The 19,113-nt window shown below is 44.4% G+C and overlaps 2 protein-coding genes and 1 long non-coding RNA gene across 4 annotated transcripts in view; 1 reads left to right on the forward strand and 2 right to left on the reverse strand.

Moving 5' to 3' along the window:
- Positions 1 to 1,262: 1,262 nt before the first annotated feature.
- On the reverse strand, positions 1,263 to 9,511 carry tbx2b (T-box transcription factor 2b). The gene is made up of 8 exons (XM_085479045.1): positions 9,457 to 9,511; positions 8,391 to 9,211; positions 7,288 to 7,555; positions 5,643 to 5,789; positions 4,366 to 4,442; positions 4,004 to 4,173; positions 2,517 to 3,100; positions 1,263 to 2,095 (listed from the first exon to the last, which is right to left on the reverse strand). The coding sequence occupies exons 2-8, from the start codon at positions 8,747 to 8,749 to the stop codon at positions 1,646 to 1,648; spliced, it is 2,055 nt and encodes a 684-aa protein (XP_085335171.1). The 5' UTR covers positions 8,750 to 9,211; positions 9,457 to 9,511; the 3' UTR covers positions 1,263 to 1,645.
- Positions 9,512 to 9,832: 321 nt separating this feature from the next.
- On the forward strand, positions 9,833 to 16,238 carry LOC146693227 (uncharacterized). Its single transcript, XR_014923929.1, has 2 exons — positions 9,833 to 9,897; positions 13,926 to 16,238. It is a non-coding gene; the product is annotated as an uncharacterized LOC146693227 (long non-coding RNA).
- A 794-nt stretch (positions 16,239 to 17,032) lies between these two features.
- Positions 17,033 to 19,113, reverse strand: part of bcas3 (BCAS3 microtubule associated cell migration factor) — a 323,439-nt gene continuing 321,358 nt past the window's right edge. For both annotated transcript variants that reach the window (XM_085479043.1, XM_085479042.1), the window contains one exon: positions 17,033 to 18,248. In XM_085479043.1, coding sequence (XP_085335169.1) covers positions 18,100 to 18,248 — 149 coding nt within the window. In that variant the 3' untranslated portion in view covers positions 17,033 to 18,099. The remainder of the gene's footprint in view (positions 18,249 to 19,113) is intronic.

Here is a 19,113-nt window from a genome sequence, read left to right on the forward strand (position 1 = left end):
CACATTTTCTTATCAAATTTAGTAAACCACACTTTTTCCTCCTGTTCGATATGTGGCCGACAGGGGGCGCTCCTGCCCCGCGCGTACGCGTGTGTGTCTACAAGCAGGCCCTTATTTGTGTGAAACCTTAGCTTAGATGACTTCATTAAAAAGGCTCCAAAAGTGGTGACAGTTGGTAGAGTGAGGTGATAATAATACTAATACTAATAACAATAATAATAATACAACCTTTCGCACAACATTTTTTTATTGAAATTGTGAGACAAACAAAAAAAAAAAAAGAAAAAAGAAAGAAAGAAAGAAAAAAACAAAAAGAAAAAAATACCCGGACAACCAGCATAAACAAGATATTTCCAACTTTAAATATATTTATGAATAGATATGAACGATGCGCCCATAGGAGGAATTACTTTGAATGTCTCCTGGCTGAAGTGAAATAACCTGAGGTGTTTTAGAATCCATGTGGAGCTCTCTCTATCTCTGTTCCTCTGTGTTTGTCGGTGGATGCAGACTAAAACATGGCACACGTCTCCTAAAAAAAGTCATCGATGCTTCATACACAGTTTTTTTTCTTTTTCTTTTTTCAAACCAACAAGCGCTAAATAGCTTTCATGTACAGTATATGTAAAACGGGGCGGAAGGAGGAAGAGGAGGGGGCAGGATAAGTAAGAGGGGGTTCCATTCGAAATATATACACGCTAATATACAGCCTTGAATAAATTAATACCAATTGCATATTCTTGGATCTTAGCTTTATTTACAGATTTTTTTTATTACATAAATAGTTCAGAAAGATTTTTTTTTCTGGCATTAAATGATAAACGGTTCTTTCTTCCTCTCGCAGGCGGGACGTTCACCTTCCATCCCTTTTGAAATAATCAGACTTGCCTGTCGGCGTCGTAAGCCTCGTGTTCAGGCGTGGAGTTTAGAAACCAGGCTCGGATGCTCAAGTGCTTCAGGTTACCCAAACTTTACAGCACACACTTTCCACAGTGCCCCACGCACAGTGCGGAGCTGCAGGCTCTCGGGCAGGTTAGACCGCTATAAGAGGCCGATGGTGGCCTTGCGTGGTCCACCTGTGATATGACATGATGACGTTTAATTCACTACTTGTTTGCTTGTTGTCACTGTGACTCTCTGATAGACGTCCTTGGCCTTAGGTTAAAGGGGTTTTTTGTGATTATTTAATTCTTTATTTTCCTCACATTTGAGTTATTTCCTTATTATTCTTTTCTAAATCGTTTTTATTTAATGAGTGTAGGATTGCAGCAGGGATTTTTTTTTTCTGTTTTGTGTTTTTCTTTGTTCTGGTGGGTCTGGCCGTCTTCAAAAGCTAACCCTAAAAACACTGGGATTTCAGGGAGGACTTTGGTGTCTGATGGTGCTGAAGCTTTTCACGCTTTCCAACAGGTCAGCTCTGAAGGAAACTTTCAATACTTGTGAATTGAAAAAGATTAAATATAATTACATAGACTATATTTCTGTCTACCTGCAGCTTTGTTCCAAAAAATAGTCATAATTGGCCTTCATCAACGCCCATCAGTCATGCCTTCATCCCAGTCTCTGTAATGTGCTGTACAGGACATATGCACTTATAGTCCTCTAGTATTCAAGCCAAGTCTTCATCCCAGACAGAGAGTCTTAATCACTTGGGACAGTCTGTATTTGGGGAGGGTTCCCTTTGGCCCTCCAGGCCGCTAACCAGTCTCTGGATGCTCTGCAGCTCGTTCACTGAGTCCTTCACGGAGGTTTTGGGAGACGCGACCCTCCCACTTGAGCCTCCTGTCTTGTGATTGCTGTGGTGCTCCGGTGCTGGGCTGGTTTCCCTACTGCCCGGTTTGGAGGACTCTGAGCCTGGGTTGATGCTTCCCTGCAGGCCGGTGGTGAGCAGGCTCGAGCTTTGAGGCAGAGACACCGGGAGCTGGTAGGGGTTGAAGCGGAGCCGTGGCCTGGATGAGCCGAGGAAGGGGTTCCTGGAGAGCGGACTGGATGTGCTGGTGGCTGGGAGAGCTGAGGCTGAAGCTGCTGCTGCAGCTGCTGCCATGTAGGTGTAAGGATACGGGAAGAGACCCCCAAATGGAGGCATGGGGATGCCCTGAAAGTCGAACAAGGAAAGACACATAGTCAGTGCAAAGATCACTGATGTGGGACGATCATCAAAGAATCTCTTCCATTCACCTACTCACAAAAACATCAGATTCTTCCGTTTTCTCAGACTGTTTAAAACTGATTTAAAAAGCACTGAAGCAGTAATATATTATTCCTGGGTTTTGTTTATTTATGTATTTTTACAAATAGATGATTCTACATTTCAAAAGGTGAATTTGATGAGTGTACTGTTGTTTTAATCATCAACAAACCTAAATTCCGAGCTTGCTGAGTGTAGAGTTTATTTCAACAATCACAGTGTGAAGAAGGCAAAGTAAATCATGTCTATGTCCCTGTCCTGCTGACGTCACATGACTGCTACAGGTGTGGAGAGGGACTAAATCATTTAAGTGGGCGGCTTTCCTTACCTGAGAGGCAAACATGTGCTGGGACAGATGGAAGGGGAAGGGGTTTGGGGTTCCTCCTGTGCCCTGGGTGGAGAGGCTGCCATTTTCCAAACCACTTGTTCCAGATACAGAGGCCAATAGATGCCCCATGCCCATAGCGGAAAAGGCTCCAGGGGCCATGGCAAACTGCCCAGGGTGAAACAACAGTGGCGATCCGGTGTTCAGAGGGTTAAAGAACTGCTGACTGTGCAGGCCAGACAGAGCCAAGCTTTGTAAATGGCCTGGGCTGAAGTGTGAGGGGCTCTCGGTCTGGACTACAAGAGGGGAGAAGGCATCCTTAGTGGCACTGATGCCTCCAGCCTCCGAGTCCTTTGTTAACACGTCTGTGGTGTCCTTCCTGTGCCTGCTTTCCACTTTGTCCTTCTCGAGGCTCCTTATACTGAATAAAGAGTCATCCTTCTTCTCAGCAACGGCTCTTTCCCTCATGCGCTCCTCACACCTGGAGCTGTAGGGGGACACAGGTTCGGGTCCCGGGCTGTTGGACCCGGTGCAGCGCTCATCTTGATGCTCCAGCTCTTGCTCGCTGTCAGTGCATGTTTTATCATCTAAGATGCAGAAATCAGAAAGCAGGACACATAAGCACCAGTCCTACACTCTAACCCACACACAGCAAATCATGTGGTCACGAGGCTGGTTGGGACGCTCTCTCCAAATCCACCTTGTATGTTCCAGTCTTTGAGAAAATAACATTTAACCAGCATTTTAAATATTGTATTAATTTTGAAAAATATTCCTTGTCAGCCTGTGTGTAATGTTTTAGTGAGCAAAGATTGGAAAAATGAACATGTTTAAATTTTTATCAGAGCCCTTTAAAACTAAATGCTGAGACCTAATGAGACTCATATATAATGGACTATTTCTGAACTTTTATAATCGAGTTATAACATTCAGATGAAAATTTGAATTTCAAATCCCACGGCAGTCCAAAATTAGGCTGATTTTACTGTCTTTATACACAGTTCTTACCAACAAAATTAACAAATTAAATAAAGGCGGGTCAGTGCGTTATCCGAGGCAACCTTTGGTTAACAGGTGAGGAATGCAAACCAAAAACCAACGCAAATCCAACAGTAATATGAGTAACAACCAAACAGTTTGGAGGTCAGAGTCCTGTGGCACCGTTTAAAGACATGTCGCTGTTTTATCTGAACGCACCACAGTCCAAAAACCAAACAAAAACTGAATCGCAAAAATCAAATGCCACAATAAAAATCTAGAACTAATAGTGTAATAATAATTAAATAAATAATGCATGTATGACAATAATGCATCTACTTTGTGTCACTGTTTACTTTGCACTCATTTAATACTTTATCACTTTAAAATATGAAATTATTTCATAACCTAAACGATCATTGCAGCAGCTCGTGATTATTAACGCACCCCGCTGTCATGAAATCCAACAAAGCCCCTGCACCAAAGAAAAAATAAGCGGTAGTATCACTAACCTCGACTTGGCCTGCTGAACCTCAGCGGGCTGGTACCCGCTCCCAGCGGGGAGTGGACCGTGTCCCTGCCGGCAGGAGCTTCACTGGACGAGGCGTCCGAGTCCGCGCCCTCCCTGTCCGCCTTGCACTGGTCCTCGTACATCCGCAGCGAAGGCATGGACAGCTGCTTCCTGCAACAACAATAATAATAATAATAATAATAATAATAATAATAATAATAATAATAATAATAATAACAACAAATGAGTTGTCCTTGCTGAATTTAAAAAAAAGGCCGATACTCAAAGCGCGCAGGCACACACACACACACACACACACACACACACACACACACAGAGCAGGTGTTATACAGCAGTTTGTACCTTTTCTCTCTCCTTCCGTTTCCCGTGTCTCTGAAACCTTTGGCGAACGGGTTGTTGTCGATCTTCAGCTGTGTTATCTATCCAAAATAGAAGGACAGGAGCCGTTTTATACACAGAGAACCACAGGAAAACACACACACACACACATTGTTAGGCCCCAGTGTATTAAAACAATGCCTTTGGATTAACACACATACAGCGTAGACCTCGGATTTGCATTATTAATTAAAACGTAATGATGGTGCGTTATTCACATAGGCCCCCAGAGAGAAATTCTGCCACGAAACATTCCTCTGTGGGGCCACAGAGGCCTTCGACCCCCAGAAAAATGGCGGAGGATGCTATACTTGAACAGATAACGCTCATATCAATAATTAATACGGCGGTTTGGAACACTGCTGCCTCACAATATGTGGAGGAGGCCTGTGTGGCTCCGTGTATTTGAAGGAGCCACACAGGCCTCGGGGGAGCTTCCGTGCTCCTGGAGGCCCTCCGTGGCCCCAGAATTCAACGCTTCAGGCGCTTCCAGTTTGAGTAGCGAGTCTGAGCATCTGCCCAGTCTAGCTGCAGTGTGACCAACCCTTTAAATGCCTCCTCAATTGTGTCTTTTTGCCATAAACGTTTAGAACATGACCCCCGCCCCTGGACACGAGTCCCAATTAGCTTCAAGAAGGAGGCGAACGAACAGCCAAGGGCTTCAAAATAATGCCATCAATTTTTTTTTTTTATAAATTCAGGTGGAATGATTAGCTTTGATATGAAAATAAATAAATACATAAATAAATGACTCTAGTGTCACTTTGACAAGACAAAACTTTCAAATATGACGCCAGTCATTTTTAACGCAGCGTCACAACATTCATAACCTCCTTTCTCCAGCATTTATACGCCTAATTTATTCACTTCTGGACAAGGTAATAGCCCATTTATAGCCCGTGAATAGCCGATAACACACACACACACACACACACACACACACACACACACACACACACACACACACACACACACACACACACACACACACACACTCCATTTGAATTCATAGATATGTCGGCTGCAGCCACAAATCCAAGCAAAACAGCAATTAAAAAAATCCAGAGGGACATGGGAGTCCTCTGCAGGGAAATTAGGCGACCTACAAAATCAGATTAAGTCTTCGGGGGTTGGTGGCGGGGGGAGAGGACGCTGATGTAGGACGTTTATTTAGGATGTTTATTATGCAAAGTATAGCAGCCATATTAGAGGCCGTCGGTGGAGTGTGAACGCTGACTCACCTTGTCGTTCTGATATGCTGTCACAGCCACGAACTCGGTCTCGGGGAACACGTACGTCCTGAAGGTGCTGTAGGGAAGCTTCAGGATGTCGTTGGCCCGCACTATGTGGAACCTGGGCTGGTACTTGTGCATGGAGTTCAGGATCGTCTGGACCAACACACACAGAAAGCGAAGCTTTCGAGTGAATATCACGGTATGTTTATGTCTCTCTCTCTCAGATGCTCAACCTCGACACCAGGCAGAATCTGTTGCAGGCGGATCATCCAGCGCATTGTTATTGATGCTGTTATAATTACTGTGTAAGCAGCCTGGTCTGTAATTAGTGCGGGGCAAAGGGAAAAACCTTACCAGGCCACACATGCTGCCATGAGGAATCAGAACCACAGAAAAAACGATTTGATCCAATTCCTAACAGCACAAAGAGCTACAAATTTCACAAGTACACACGCACAGAGCGGCGTGGAGTTACTGCCCGGTGGTCTGTTTTGACGCATCAAAGACATCACACGCAAAACTTAAAATTCCCCCAAAATGGACCGGACACAAAGTGACAGTAAAGATACAGAAAACCAAAAACTTTAGGTGACTGTACGAGGCAATGCAAGCCCGAATCAGCGCTGCACACACCAAGAAATTCTGCTTCTTAGCTATTGCAAATTATTTAGACTGACGCGTCATGTTCCATTTATTTGCAGTAGAAAGCACACAAGGCTGCCATTCAGATACACACTGCAAAATGTGATAATATGCCCCTTTGCAAACTGGTAGCGTTATTATTTATTTTATTTATTTATTTGATTTTAAATGCTTTGTAAAAAGACAAAGTAAAGCCAGTTATTTTGGATAAAACACACTCCACAAATATAGAAATGAAAAAATAAAATACACAATATATGCAACAGCCATATGAGGTTACTAGCTGGAGGGAGCGTTTCGCACTCACTTCATGTTATTTCTTTCTGACCCGATTTGGTAATACACCACTTAATCCTCAGCCTCGCAAACAGTCGGCTTAGACATGCTGGGTTTTTCTTTTCTTTTAAGTTCCCAATACAATCGGGCCTAAAACAAAGGTGTACAGTAGGGAGGTGCAGTGCAAACTACGGTCAGGGGGTAAGGAGGCCTGTAGGTGCTGCAGCTCAGGCAGCTGGGCCTGGCTTTGGATATCAAGGTGGAGAAATTGCAGAGCCGCGATATTCTGCAGAACATCGAAGAGACACAAGTTCCAAGTCAAGTAGCGACAAAGTGACAAAGCTTTGGGTGTAAAGACGCTACATATTATATTCTCCGTTAATTTCATTTTAGAATACTGTAGGAGACGATGATACTCTGAGCAGATTTATGTCAGTGCTCCACGTCTCTCAGCTTTACTGAAGCTACTTGATCATTTTTCTGTGGCAGTTTCATACTAGAAATTCGCTCTGTGCTCTTTTTTTTTCCGGATTTTTTTTCCTGTGATCAAACATTCACTATCACCCATTTCCCCTCACGTCTTCCAAAAAAATAAATAAATAAAGTAAATAAAAAATCCATAAATGTTGAAAATGTCATCTCCAGTATTTCAACACTCAGTGCAGCGTGTAAATATGAAAAATATCCTCCCTGCACAGAAGAAAGAAAGGAAAAAAACTCTATTTGTACTTACAAATCCATGTTTGTCCGAGATGTTGTTGGTCAGCTTGAGTTTATGGAAAGCAACAGGCTTGGCCATCCACTGCTCGCCGGTGGCCGGGCTGTCCGGGTGGATATACATCCTCTTGGGCATCTCGGGGTCGGCCTTGCCCGCCACCATCCAGCGGGAATTGTGGAACTTGTAGCGGCAGTCGTCCGCGGCCACGATGTCCATCAGCAGGATGTATTTGGCTTTTTTATCGAGGCCGTTTATTCGCACTTTGAACGGAGGGAACATCCTCCTGCGGAAAGAAACACACGCCGGGAGTCAACATGCCGCGATACAACCCGAACACAACTGCACATTATCCTGCAACATTTGAGCAAATTTGACAAAAGAGGCGTTGAGGGAAAAACGCGGCGCTCGTACAGGCAGAAATATTGCAATTGTCAGACATTCTTCTCCAAAGCTGCACACTGTTAGGCGACAGCAACACAAAAACACAGTGCGTGTTTCTGTGCGTGTGTGTGTCCAAGCCATCCACTACAAAGCTGAGGAATATATTTATGACCACACCACCTCATGTCCCTGCTTTTTGAAGTGACAGCCTGTTTATAAAACCCAGAAGCTCTGCTGCCTCCACAGAATGCAGTTTAGGAGATAAAACCTGATCAAAGCTCTTACCACATTTCCCCCAAAATATCCCAGATATGTGCCGTGGTCACGGTGGAAGTAGATGACAAATATTTCAAGACAAACGGGAGCTTTATTCAATAACTGGCTCCTCTCCCACAAATGTAGATGTGGCATAGTTATTTAAAACGACATTTAAAACTGCTATTTAGGGTATAATTACTGGTAAATGCCGTGTTCTCGCTGTTTTTGTTAAATATAGTTTTTATTTTATTTTATTTAAATAAATGAGCAAACCAACAATCACTGCAAAAATATGTACCGACCGTGCAAGGCCTGATAAAGAGGCTGCCGTTTACTGGCATTTTAGCTGCTCTAAAATTCTCGAGTAATTCTCCGAGCTTACTTGGACTAACCGAAAAGGCTTTAAACTGTATGGAAATAAAAACACGTTCTCCGGATATCCGTGAGCGGATCTATATGCATCGGGCGAGAGTTCTTACCTTCCTGACTTGGTAATAACCATCTCCGTTCCGAGTTTGTGAAACTGGTCCCAAAGATCCTTGGCTTCCAGTGTAACTTTTGGATCGTCGTCCACTTCCTCCTCGGGCTCCAGGCTTTTCATGCTGCGGAGATGAGCCGCCTGATGGTGACTGAGAGCCGGGTGGAGCCCAGCCTCCGCCGCCCCTGCCAGGCCGTGGTCCGTGATCGGCTTAGTGAGAGCACCGGGAGGGAGGCTGAGCGCCGGGAAGAAGGAAGGCTGAGCGGCCGCTAGAAAGGCGGACATGGGGAAATCGGTCGGCCGGTGTGCGTGGAAAGGGTGATAAGCCATTGCAGTCCCTGTGAAAACTGGATCTCTCATCGGTGCATCCACAAAAAGCGAAGTGAAATAACAGATATTTTAATGGTATCTCCCCCCAGCCCAGAGCCAGAAGGTCCGCTCTTCGACAGCACTCAGTAATGTCTGTAAAGCGGCACAGTGAACACACAGCGCGTTATCGGGGTGAAGAAAATAGCCCAGAGTTGCTGCTGATGTGCGTTTCCTTTGGTTCCTGCACCGAGTCCGTCAGCAGAAGTGGCGCTTCAGTAGAAGGCAGAGCCCGGCTGCGCTGTGTGCCTCTCAGAGAAATAAGCAGTTTCTCAGTCATCCCACACTGACTGGAGAGATGTGGCCCCGTTCACTGCAGATCTGTGACTATCTCACATGTCCTTCCTGCCTCCATCCCCAACACTAATGAACCAAGCCCCTTTGATTGCTGATTTTACGCTTTCTGGACCAATTGTGGGCCCCTATAGGCGTGGTTCTGACAGCTCCGGCCAGACTCTAGGAGAGGAGGGGGGACAAGAAGGTGTCGGAAGCATTAGCAGTAAGAAAACATGTCAACAGAATAAAATATTAACCAATGACAGGAAAGATCGGGAAATCCCACCCCCATTTCTAAGCCAAACACCGGGTCAGCCCTTAGCTCTTGGCCGGTGGAGGCATCACCTCTCTCGGCTAGCTTTTTTATAATGTCGCCTGCGGAAAAAAACCCAACCTGTCCACAGACTCGGTGTCTTAATACTCACCTTCATACAGAGGAACAGCCTCACTTCTCCATATTTGCCACAGTGTTTTCGAACATGTCACAGCAGTAAATCTCGCAGCTCATGCTCTGCATTCCGGAGAGATTTCTTCTCAAGAGCTGCTGCTCTCTCGGTCGCTCTATAGTCTCTATAGAGACTTCGTAATTATAGCGTCGGCTGTTTTGACGATTAGGCTGGATTTGCCTCACACTAGTCCAGGCTATGTTAACCGTGTGTATACTGAATCGAGACTCAAACAGGCTCGATTTCCCCGGGCGGGAGCCGCGTATCTGTGCGTGTTCCTGGTGGGGCTGACGGGGAGGCGGCGGCAGAGTAAAGCGGGCTGGAAAAGACCAACTCTGATGCTGCGTGGAGCAAAAACAGAGGAAGCCCGATGAATAATGATGCGTGAATTTTGCGAGAAAAATGAGGGAGAAAAAAGCGGTGAGTGCTCACTTCGATACCAACTCTTCCTTGTTTGGCTTCAGATGAAGTTTACTGCATGTATTTGAACTTGTTATTATTGTGTCGCTGCTTTATTCCTGCTGTTGCGGTGCTGCTGGCTGTCGGAGGGATTACTTTATTTATTTATTTTTTTTAAATATTTTTTAACTCCGATATCAAACAGCGACGAGATGATTTAGAGCTCAGTCTGAGTTTGGGGCAGGCCGTGGTGGCGTGTAATCTCCGACAGGTTTTATTTTGTCAAACCAAGAGCAGTGCGGGACTCCAGGAGCCAGGAGGGGGTGGTGGTGGTGTGGGGCACCAGCCTCCCAGCACTCTGCTCTGCGGAGCTCCTTCGGCAGAATCCAGTGAACTCGGACTCGGTTTGTTAGAGAGTCGCTCGGCGCCGGTCGGCTGATGCGCCGCAGTAAGAACAATCTCCTGTCTCTTTAGATTTACCCTCAAGTGCTGTGAAGCGAAGCCTCATCTGCGGCTCTGCTCCACTGTCCTGCCTCGGTCATGACTCAGTGTCGGATCTGAGTCCCCCACCCCCCCGCCTCCTCGTTTTGGATAAACAGCTGCCCTCTCCGGGCTGGGACGATCGCGAGTGGGCCGCAGGCGTCACTTGGACAAAAACTGAAACAAAAAGTGTTAATCCCTCTGAATAAGTGTGTCAGCGACAACTGCGCATTTCCGATGAACCCCTGGAACTTAGCCGCCTCTGTGGCTTCCGCTGACACCCGCACAAAATTCTTAGTAGCCATCTAAATGTCTTCAATAACAAATCTAAACATCAAAACAAACAAACAAATAATAGAATAAATAAAATGAAATAATCAAAAGACGAAATGCTTCTAAACTACCAAGTAATCCGTTCGGCCTCAAAACAAAAAAGACAAACAGAAAAGAAAAGTGTAAACAAAACGATTTGATGTCTCCAAACCGACACCACGATTCGGCTTGTGTGTCAGATACAGCATGTCATGTGATTTAAGAGCATGGGATGTCTGCACATCTCTGTGTTACACACTTGTTGCTCGGCTCCCATCATACAGCCATGCGTAACAGAGTCAGCAGGCCAGAGAGAGAGTAGCTCCGGTGAACGGGGCTCATACACCTGAATGAAGCCGTTTCCACGAGCCCAGTGGATCCCACACACATCCCCGAAGCGTCATGCGCTCCCGCACGGCACACACATCAGCAGCACAGAGAGTGTCAAGGTTAAGAAGAGCTGTTTCAGACTGAAAATAATTAAGATGGGTGTTGTTGTGGTGTGTATCTAACAGCTGACTCGTCCCTAAAGCTGCTTTTTTATTTTTTGAAGACGTAGGAGACTTTGGGAGCTGCTCACTGGGCTTTACTGTGACACAAATGAAAACAGATTAGCAACATATGGAGGTGGATAACGGTTTTTCTGTTGGAATGCTCAACGGGATAATTGTATCAACAATGCTTTTACAAATTAGTCACCATTTATTTGTTCTGTGCCTTCAACGGTACAGAAATCTCCATCAAGCGCGATTTAAAAGTCATTAAGTCAAGGCAGCAGAGCTCCAGGCTGCTGGGAGCTCTACGTGGAAGGGGCATCGGCCTGATAGATTAACGCGTCCTGTGTGTTGTGGATTAATGGAAGCAGACAGTAAATATGCTCCTTAGACTTGTTCTTTGGGCATGTGTTTGTCAGCTGGGGATGTGGATATGAAGCGTCTGCGAAGAAAAAATGCGCCAAAAATGAGCAAATTATCTGGTTTTGTCTTCAATTTCTGTTGTCTGAAAATGTATGTTTTTAAAATAAAATAATAAAAAAAATAAGGTCACATATATGTCAGAAACGAGCCTAGATGAGGACGTTTGGAGGCTTAAATCAGAGACCTTTGGAGCTGCTTGTCACACTTCAAGCTGCAGGCTCGTATTTACCGTGAATTAACTACTTGCAGGACGCTTTCCATACAGTAGGAAGTTGACTGAGGTTTTTCTGTGTCCTTTATTCGTCCGTTCAATACAAGACAATACAACTGTGCGTAAAATGCGCCTTCGGTCCCGGTCATTTGGCCCCTGTGTCAGCGATCCGGGCCAAAGACGCTCTAATTACAACATAACTGGACGGTTTTTGCGCCATATTCGTCTATAATCGAGTATTGTTATTTTCTTCCTTTCCTCCGCATTGTTCCTTTTCTCCTTTCATCTCTCCATCTTCTCCTCCCATCTCCCTGCATCATCTCTCAGGCTATATTTAGCGGCTAGACTGAGGCCTTGGCGCCAGACCGTTTAAGACCTGTCAAAGTCCCTCATATTTCCCCTTGTCACATGGAAACCCGGCGACCAGCGGCCCTCTCCTCCTCCTCCTTCCTTTCTCTTCTCCCGCTCCTCCTTCTCTCTCCTCCTCCTGTAACTACCAGCAGCTTTCCTCCTCCTCCTCCTCCTGCTCCTCTCCGGCTGCCTTTGCTAAATGAAACATACCACTTCTCACTTGTAGCAAAAGGAAAATGTTTCCTTAAGCCCTCCCAAACTCAAACACTCCCGCACACATATTATTTGGAACAATGCATCGAAAAAGAGGTTTGCTTGTTTGTTTTTGGCTCTGAATATTACCGGATGCATCACAGATATGCTATTAAAATAATAATAATAATGATGAAATAAAAATGTCGCACCTTATACATGTTCAGTCATGAACTACAGCCACTCACATCCAGGGCTGAAGCCTTTTATTTTCCTTGCTCCCTTCTCATCTCATCTGCGTCCACGATGTTGAATAGAGGGGTTGAGGTGCGTCTGACTGACAGGTGGAACGCCAGGTGAGGGCGCTATGGTGACCCGAGGGAGCCAGAGGAGGGTGACAGAGCTGTCACAGCTACAGGCGTCACGCAGCAGACAGCCTCACAGAAATCTGAAGTCTTTCCGTTTCAGTACATTTAATCCCCCTGCTCATTTCAGCCATCTCAGTTCTGATGCTGCTGGTCACTGCGTCACGGACAGGAGATGTTTGGGTGGCGCCACAGGTGCACGGCGCGCTGCGCTCATGTACGTGTCTGACTTTGTCCAGAAATGAAAAAAGACGCGAATACAGGAAATCCAAATGATGACATCACCTGTTGCTGTTATTCTCAGGTAGAAAAAATAGATAAATATGAAATAAACTATGAATTAAAACGGGCTTCTGTTGTTGTCGGGTTACTACTTTATAGAGGAAATTTCTCGCGGATATCCGGGGGGCGGATGTGAGAAATAATTTAGATTTCCCGAAGTAAATAGTCAAATATTAAAGTTTAAGATAAAAAAAAAGTAATAATAATATTTGCACCTAAACTGTGTTTGTTATTCCGCTGGAATCTCCTGATATTGCTCCTGAAAATCGAGAAGTAACGGCGCACATACGGTGCAGTATGTCTGCACGTTATCCTTGAAAGGTACACAGTGTTACCCCGAGGCCCAATAATTAGCTCTGCTGGCTGGATTCTTCTGGATTGAACCCGAACGGATTATTTTTACTGTACTCGTGCATGCGCACAAATGTTTGTCAAAGCAAGTTCATCCTTATTTACAGCGATCCTCTTAAACCTGCATTTGATGTTTTACGAATCTTTCCGACAAACAAGGTGACTGCAAAATCCACATTTATGTTTTTTTTCTTTAAGCTTATTGTATTATTATTAGATTCATCCGCTCAAATCTAAACATTTAGGAAGTTCCATGTATTATTTGTAGTTTTTTAAATCAAACAAACAAACAAACAAACATTTGTTTGGCACATCGAGCAAACAATCGCTCAACTTATATTTGTATTTTTGTTTTTAAAAACTACAATAAAGTCTCTTTTTTGCGCGCAGTTTTACCAAATAAATCCAAGAAGGAGATTCCACTCTGTTTATGTGCATGCTTGTGGTTCGGAACAGCAGGTCTAAATTCATCCTAATCAGCAAACATTCGGGTATTTAACATCATCCAGCTGACAGCATTTATTACCATTTCATCTAAATCGAGGAGCATTTTTTAAACAGCAAAATAATCTTTTGTGTGTTTTGCAGATGTGTTGACAGCATGGAGAGATTAAATTAGCAGCTGCAGCGCCGGGAACATTGAATCATATTAAGGATCAGCAGCAGAGGAGCGGAGGAAGAGGAGAGGCTGTACCTGCAGGCCTCTGCTTTCAGGAACCCGGTACCGCAAAACATCAGGACATCCACTAAATAGCCCACAGAAAACCTCTCACCCAGGGCAGGGAAGTTTAAACAAATACGCTTTATTCTTATTTCGATTCTTATGAAAACACCTGGAGAATGAAAACGTTAAAACAGCCTGAAAATCACTTAAAACGCGACAGAAACAGCGAAGCTGCAGTAAATTAAAATCACGCCTGAACGACAGATATCCGAAATATCGTTTTTTTTTTTAACCTCTTGAAAGATCGAATTACGCAACAGAGACACGTCACGTCTGATCACACGCACTGCATATGAATGACTCGGTCTGAATGAAACGAACCTGAAAAGTTCTGAATGGATGGCACTGCTGTCCCTCCTGCGGTCCCGCAGTGACGCTGTCACAGCGTGACGCTGGTCTCAAAGGGTGGCACGACAGGAGCCCGCAGGAACACCGAGTCCAGACTTTTCACACAGTTTCATTTCAGCGTTGCTTCATTTGAATTTTCTAATATTTATCCAGCTGACAGAAATTATTAGATCTAAGCCAGAAAACGAGGTTTCACACAGCTGCGCTGTTCAGCATCAGGGTTCTAACATATGGTTTGATGGGCCTGAATTAATCACTTGTTGCACACTAGTTAAAATCAGCAGCCTGTTTTCTCCACAATACTTCGGAAACAGCTCCGGTGTATTTTTAACATCACGGAATTCAGTCAAAATAAGAACAAAAAAAAGAAAAAACAAGAACGAAACTTTAAACATAAAAACATCTCATTTTCGTCCCTAAAGCACAGCCTGGATGTTTCAGTGTGAGCGGAGTCTTCCTCTGCTCAGTCCACCGCGCACTTTTTTTCAACCCTGTGCAGCTAAATGGAGCGCTTACTGAATGTCTCCAAAAACATATTTAGAAAAGAAATAAAAATAATACTCTGCAGAATGTGCGTTTACAGCCCTCTCAACAGCTCTGCATGCATGTGTGTTTTGAATCCACGTCTCTTTAAGTCCCGTCTTAACGCAAAATTCAGTGTGTATCGTTTAAAAAACTAGTCGAGTTCGTTTTTATTGAGGACGTAGAATCCACGCCAATACTGAATTCCCGAACAGTTGATTTGTAATTTAGAGTCACCGTCGGGAGCCAATTTACACTCTCCAACTGCACAGCCATACACGAAAGAACAGCACTGTGTTGGTTTGTAGCTGAAGTGAAATGCTGAAGCCAGCTGGGAGTTCGTGGTGGTAAAAACTCAAGCAGAGAGGCGGTCATGGGTTCAAATCTAATTTGCCTTGTGCGCAACACAAACTTGGGAAAAGCTGCTGAGTAGCAACAGAACTCGCGGCCCAATGCTTTGCCTAGAAGGGAGCTTGTTACTGCGCACACTCGCTGTGTAACAGGCCTTCCTCCAAGAGTGAAACTGTGAGCTGCGAGGAACATTGCACACTTCAGAGAAGGCCAGCAGACCTCTTGCTCTTTATTCTGAAAATTATATTTTGAACTGCAGCTGGCAACAAGCAAGTTTATTGATAACCCTAAATGGAAAGTGGTGCACAGTTGTGCAACCGCATCAATTGTTGGCACTTGGCCTAAAGAATAACAAACTAACAACATCTCTGATGACCATAACGATGCCGGGATGATTCTGGGAAACTGTTCAGTGGAGCTGGACACTGATCTCACCAAAAACCTGCAGGACTCTTCTTATATTCTGCTGCCGGCTGCTGACCCGATTAGTTAATACTGTCACAGTCCTGCTGAATATTCACAAGTTTTCTTCTCTAATCACACATTTCCAAGCAGGAGCTCTGGTCAGAATCAAGAAATTTCAAAGTTTGAGCAGTTTATATGTCAGGGAGCCAACTGTGTCATCTTCACTGACTGAAATCAGGGAGCAGATTTAGGAGCTCAGTAACAGCACACATGTTCCTCTGAGTTCATGTAAACAGAGCTGCTCAAGTTCAGTGATTCAGAATTTCTTTCCTTGCACTCCCACGTCACTGCCCACTTGTTAGAAATCAATAATTGTTTACATTTAAAACATTTTAGGGATTTTGGTGCGTGTGGAACTTTTGTTACACTTCACATGTGTCTGTGGTGGTGACGGAGACTTCCTCTGTATTAAAATGTGCACCTCTGAAGATATTTCATAATGTAAAGTGTTTGCAAAAACATGATAAAATAAAATGACTTTCATTTGCAAACTGCTGTGTCTTTTCAGTTTATGTTGCATAATGCTGAAGTTCCTCTGGTGAAGTGGCACATCCTCCCAGCTTTGTTTGTAATGGAATCTTGCACATCAGCCTAAACAAACACACAAAGGTTCACATTTATCCATTCAGTCTGCTCACGAACTCGTGCTGTAGCCATTTTCCTTTTGAAATATACACGAGCGTACGGCACGAGCTGTTGATGGTTGCGCGTCTTTTCTCTTCAAGGCTGGGAAGCTTCCACTGCAGCTCACGGTGTTGGGAATGAGATCAATCGTGGCACATGAAGCACACACTGTTAATCTAATGTCATTCAGTTTAACTGTCCTCAGGTTTGTTTGTAGAATTAGAAGTTTTGCTGATTAACAGAGAAACAAACTCTCACTTCTCTCTCAGAACAAAGAGCACGAGTTGCCCATAAAGCGTCCTTTAACCACCCTTTACTGCCTGTTAAAAAAATATGGCACTAATTAGCAGTGGTACTGTGCGCTGATGGTCACCGCTGTGGTTGAAATGGGAACATTAGGAGCAATCAGAGTGAGGACAAAAGACGGTTTCATTTTCTTCACTTTGTTTTTTTTTTCTTGCATGAACGCAGGGAAAGAAGTCAATGTTTCACAAATCCAACAACAAGAATAATAATGATGTTTTTCTTTTTTTTACTGTCCATTCAGTGTCTGAGAAAGCACATCGGACATGCAGGCAGTCCACATGTAGCACTGCAAATAACATTTCGAGCATTTTCTTGGGAGACGTTAACAGTGCAGTTATTTTCACTTTGAACAAACTGTCAGACAAACTCTTTATTTCTGCAGGCAAAGAAAAAAAACAGGAAAATATAGATTTGAAAGATCTTGAATAGGAAAAAGATTTTGGTCAAAAATTGTTAATGTACAAAATTCGGCGTGACGACTACACAAGCCTCCGTTACTGCGCTCAATTAAAATTTACTATCTGGAAAGGCGGAGTGGGGAATATATCCAAATGATTTCAGAAACATCTCGATTACACTGTAAACATCTGAATTACTCCAGCAAAGCAGTAATAGTGTCATCTTGTTACTGCACCCTTTGTCAAATATGATTACATGAAAATCAAAGGCATGAAAGGAGCAAATTTAATCTAAAACACTGAGCGGGAGGCAGCGACGCTCTTACACGGGGAGAAGGAGCTCCCGCACGTCGCTGCCTGGAATAAACATTTCCTTTTTTTCCTCTGTCAGCACTCCCGTCTCCTACGCTTCATTCAGACAATGGGCGCACCTAACCTTCAAAAACACACACTGAGAACGACGGCAGCTGAGCGAGCAGCAGGCGACGAAGCAACGAGGTAACGAGCAGGGTTACGCTCTAATGTTGAAAATAGTGGGCGTTTCTCCCTGACAGCAGACATATCAAAATATTAAACTGTATTTTATCTGTTCTTTATTTAGCTTCCTTCTAAGCAGCTGCTCAAAACAGCTGCTACCCTTTAAATGAACAAGTTTCCAAAAGTCTGCAATAAACGAGTCCAGGTGTTTCCACCCAGACATGAGCACAATTCGAGGGTAAACAGCAAATCAGTGTTTTTGGAATGATTTGGGAATTAAAATGATCAGATTTGAATTGAGTGGAAATTGGCACAATTTTCAGCAGCTTGAAAATTCAACCCCAGAAATGAATGACCAGTGGCGGCCGCAGCTGATTGGCGAGCAGCCGTCTGAGACGAGAAGAAACGAAACAAAAAACAAAACGCATGCTGACCATAGAAACACAAATCTTTTGATTTGGACTCAATACACCGCATCGGTGCGTGAGTGTACGATGGTGGACGGGCAGGCAGAGCAGGGTGGGACGGATGCCAGCGACGAGGTGTCCTAGGGGAAGTTGGTGGGGAAGAGGCTGAGCGGCTGGCTCTCGTTGGTGGGCAGCGGCGAGCGGTAGCCCTCGAAGTTGCGTGGGATGCTGCCGCTGGTGGAACCTGAGCTGTTGCTGAGGGTCTCGATGCTTCCCTCCCTCTGCAGCTCTGCGGGGACAGTGAGACAGAACGAGAGAACGTAGAGTTAGAGCCAGCAGACAAACTGGCTAATCAATAACTAGACCTTCGTGTGCCGCCTCAGTCTCCTTGTGGTTTATTCAGAACCACCGGAGGTGCAGCCCTCTTTCAGGAATACACCAGCTGAGAATGAGTAAATAAAATCTACCGACAGCATCTCAGAGAAAGTTTTTACTGAAAAATGTCAAGTGACAAGACTTCACTAAGCTGGGCTGAGATGCTGCTCAGGTCCTGAGGAAGAGCGTTCACGCTGCTTCATTTGTGTCCAAGTGAAAACCCTCCTGACGGCATCGCCACACCCCGGCTATAGGACGCTGTTTACTCAAAACGTTGATTGCATTTGCAGTTATGAAGCAACAGGAAAACACCTTTTTAATTCCACCGGTGTATCACAAACATATCGCTTCTTTGCATATTTAATTTTCCCTTTTATGACTGCACAAGCTAAACGGCCCTTATCAATCTTTCTGAATGCTCCCGCCACAGAGCACAGGCTACTGTCGTGGTTCAACTTTAACCTACTGTAGTTCTTGTAGTTGGGCTTCCATCAAGTTTTCATGTTTAATGGGATTATTACCAACATTTCAGGGCAAGCACTGAGAGTTTTCCCTTAAAAGAAAATGTTTTGATAATCTACATCGGGAATTCTCACATTGTTGATGACCAACATGCTAAATGATGGCTGACTGAGGGCTAAATTCACACATCAAACACATTGTGAGTTCGTACCGTGTCTGCTCAGCAGATGGAGGTACTTTGGTTGGTGGTCTATGGATTGTATCATAATATTACAAAATCTACTTCTAATTATTTTCAAAGTATTTTAGCAAGACAC

This window comes from Copadichromis virginalis, linkage group LG14, assembly GCF_057382275.1.
Source record: "Copadichromis virginalis isolate Kocher_CV1m ecotype Utaka linkage group LG14, C_Virginalis_male_GT1.1, whole genome shotgun sequence".
Lineage (NCBI taxonomy): Eukaryota > Metazoa > Chordata > Actinopteri > Cichliformes > Cichlidae > Copadichromis > Copadichromis virginalis.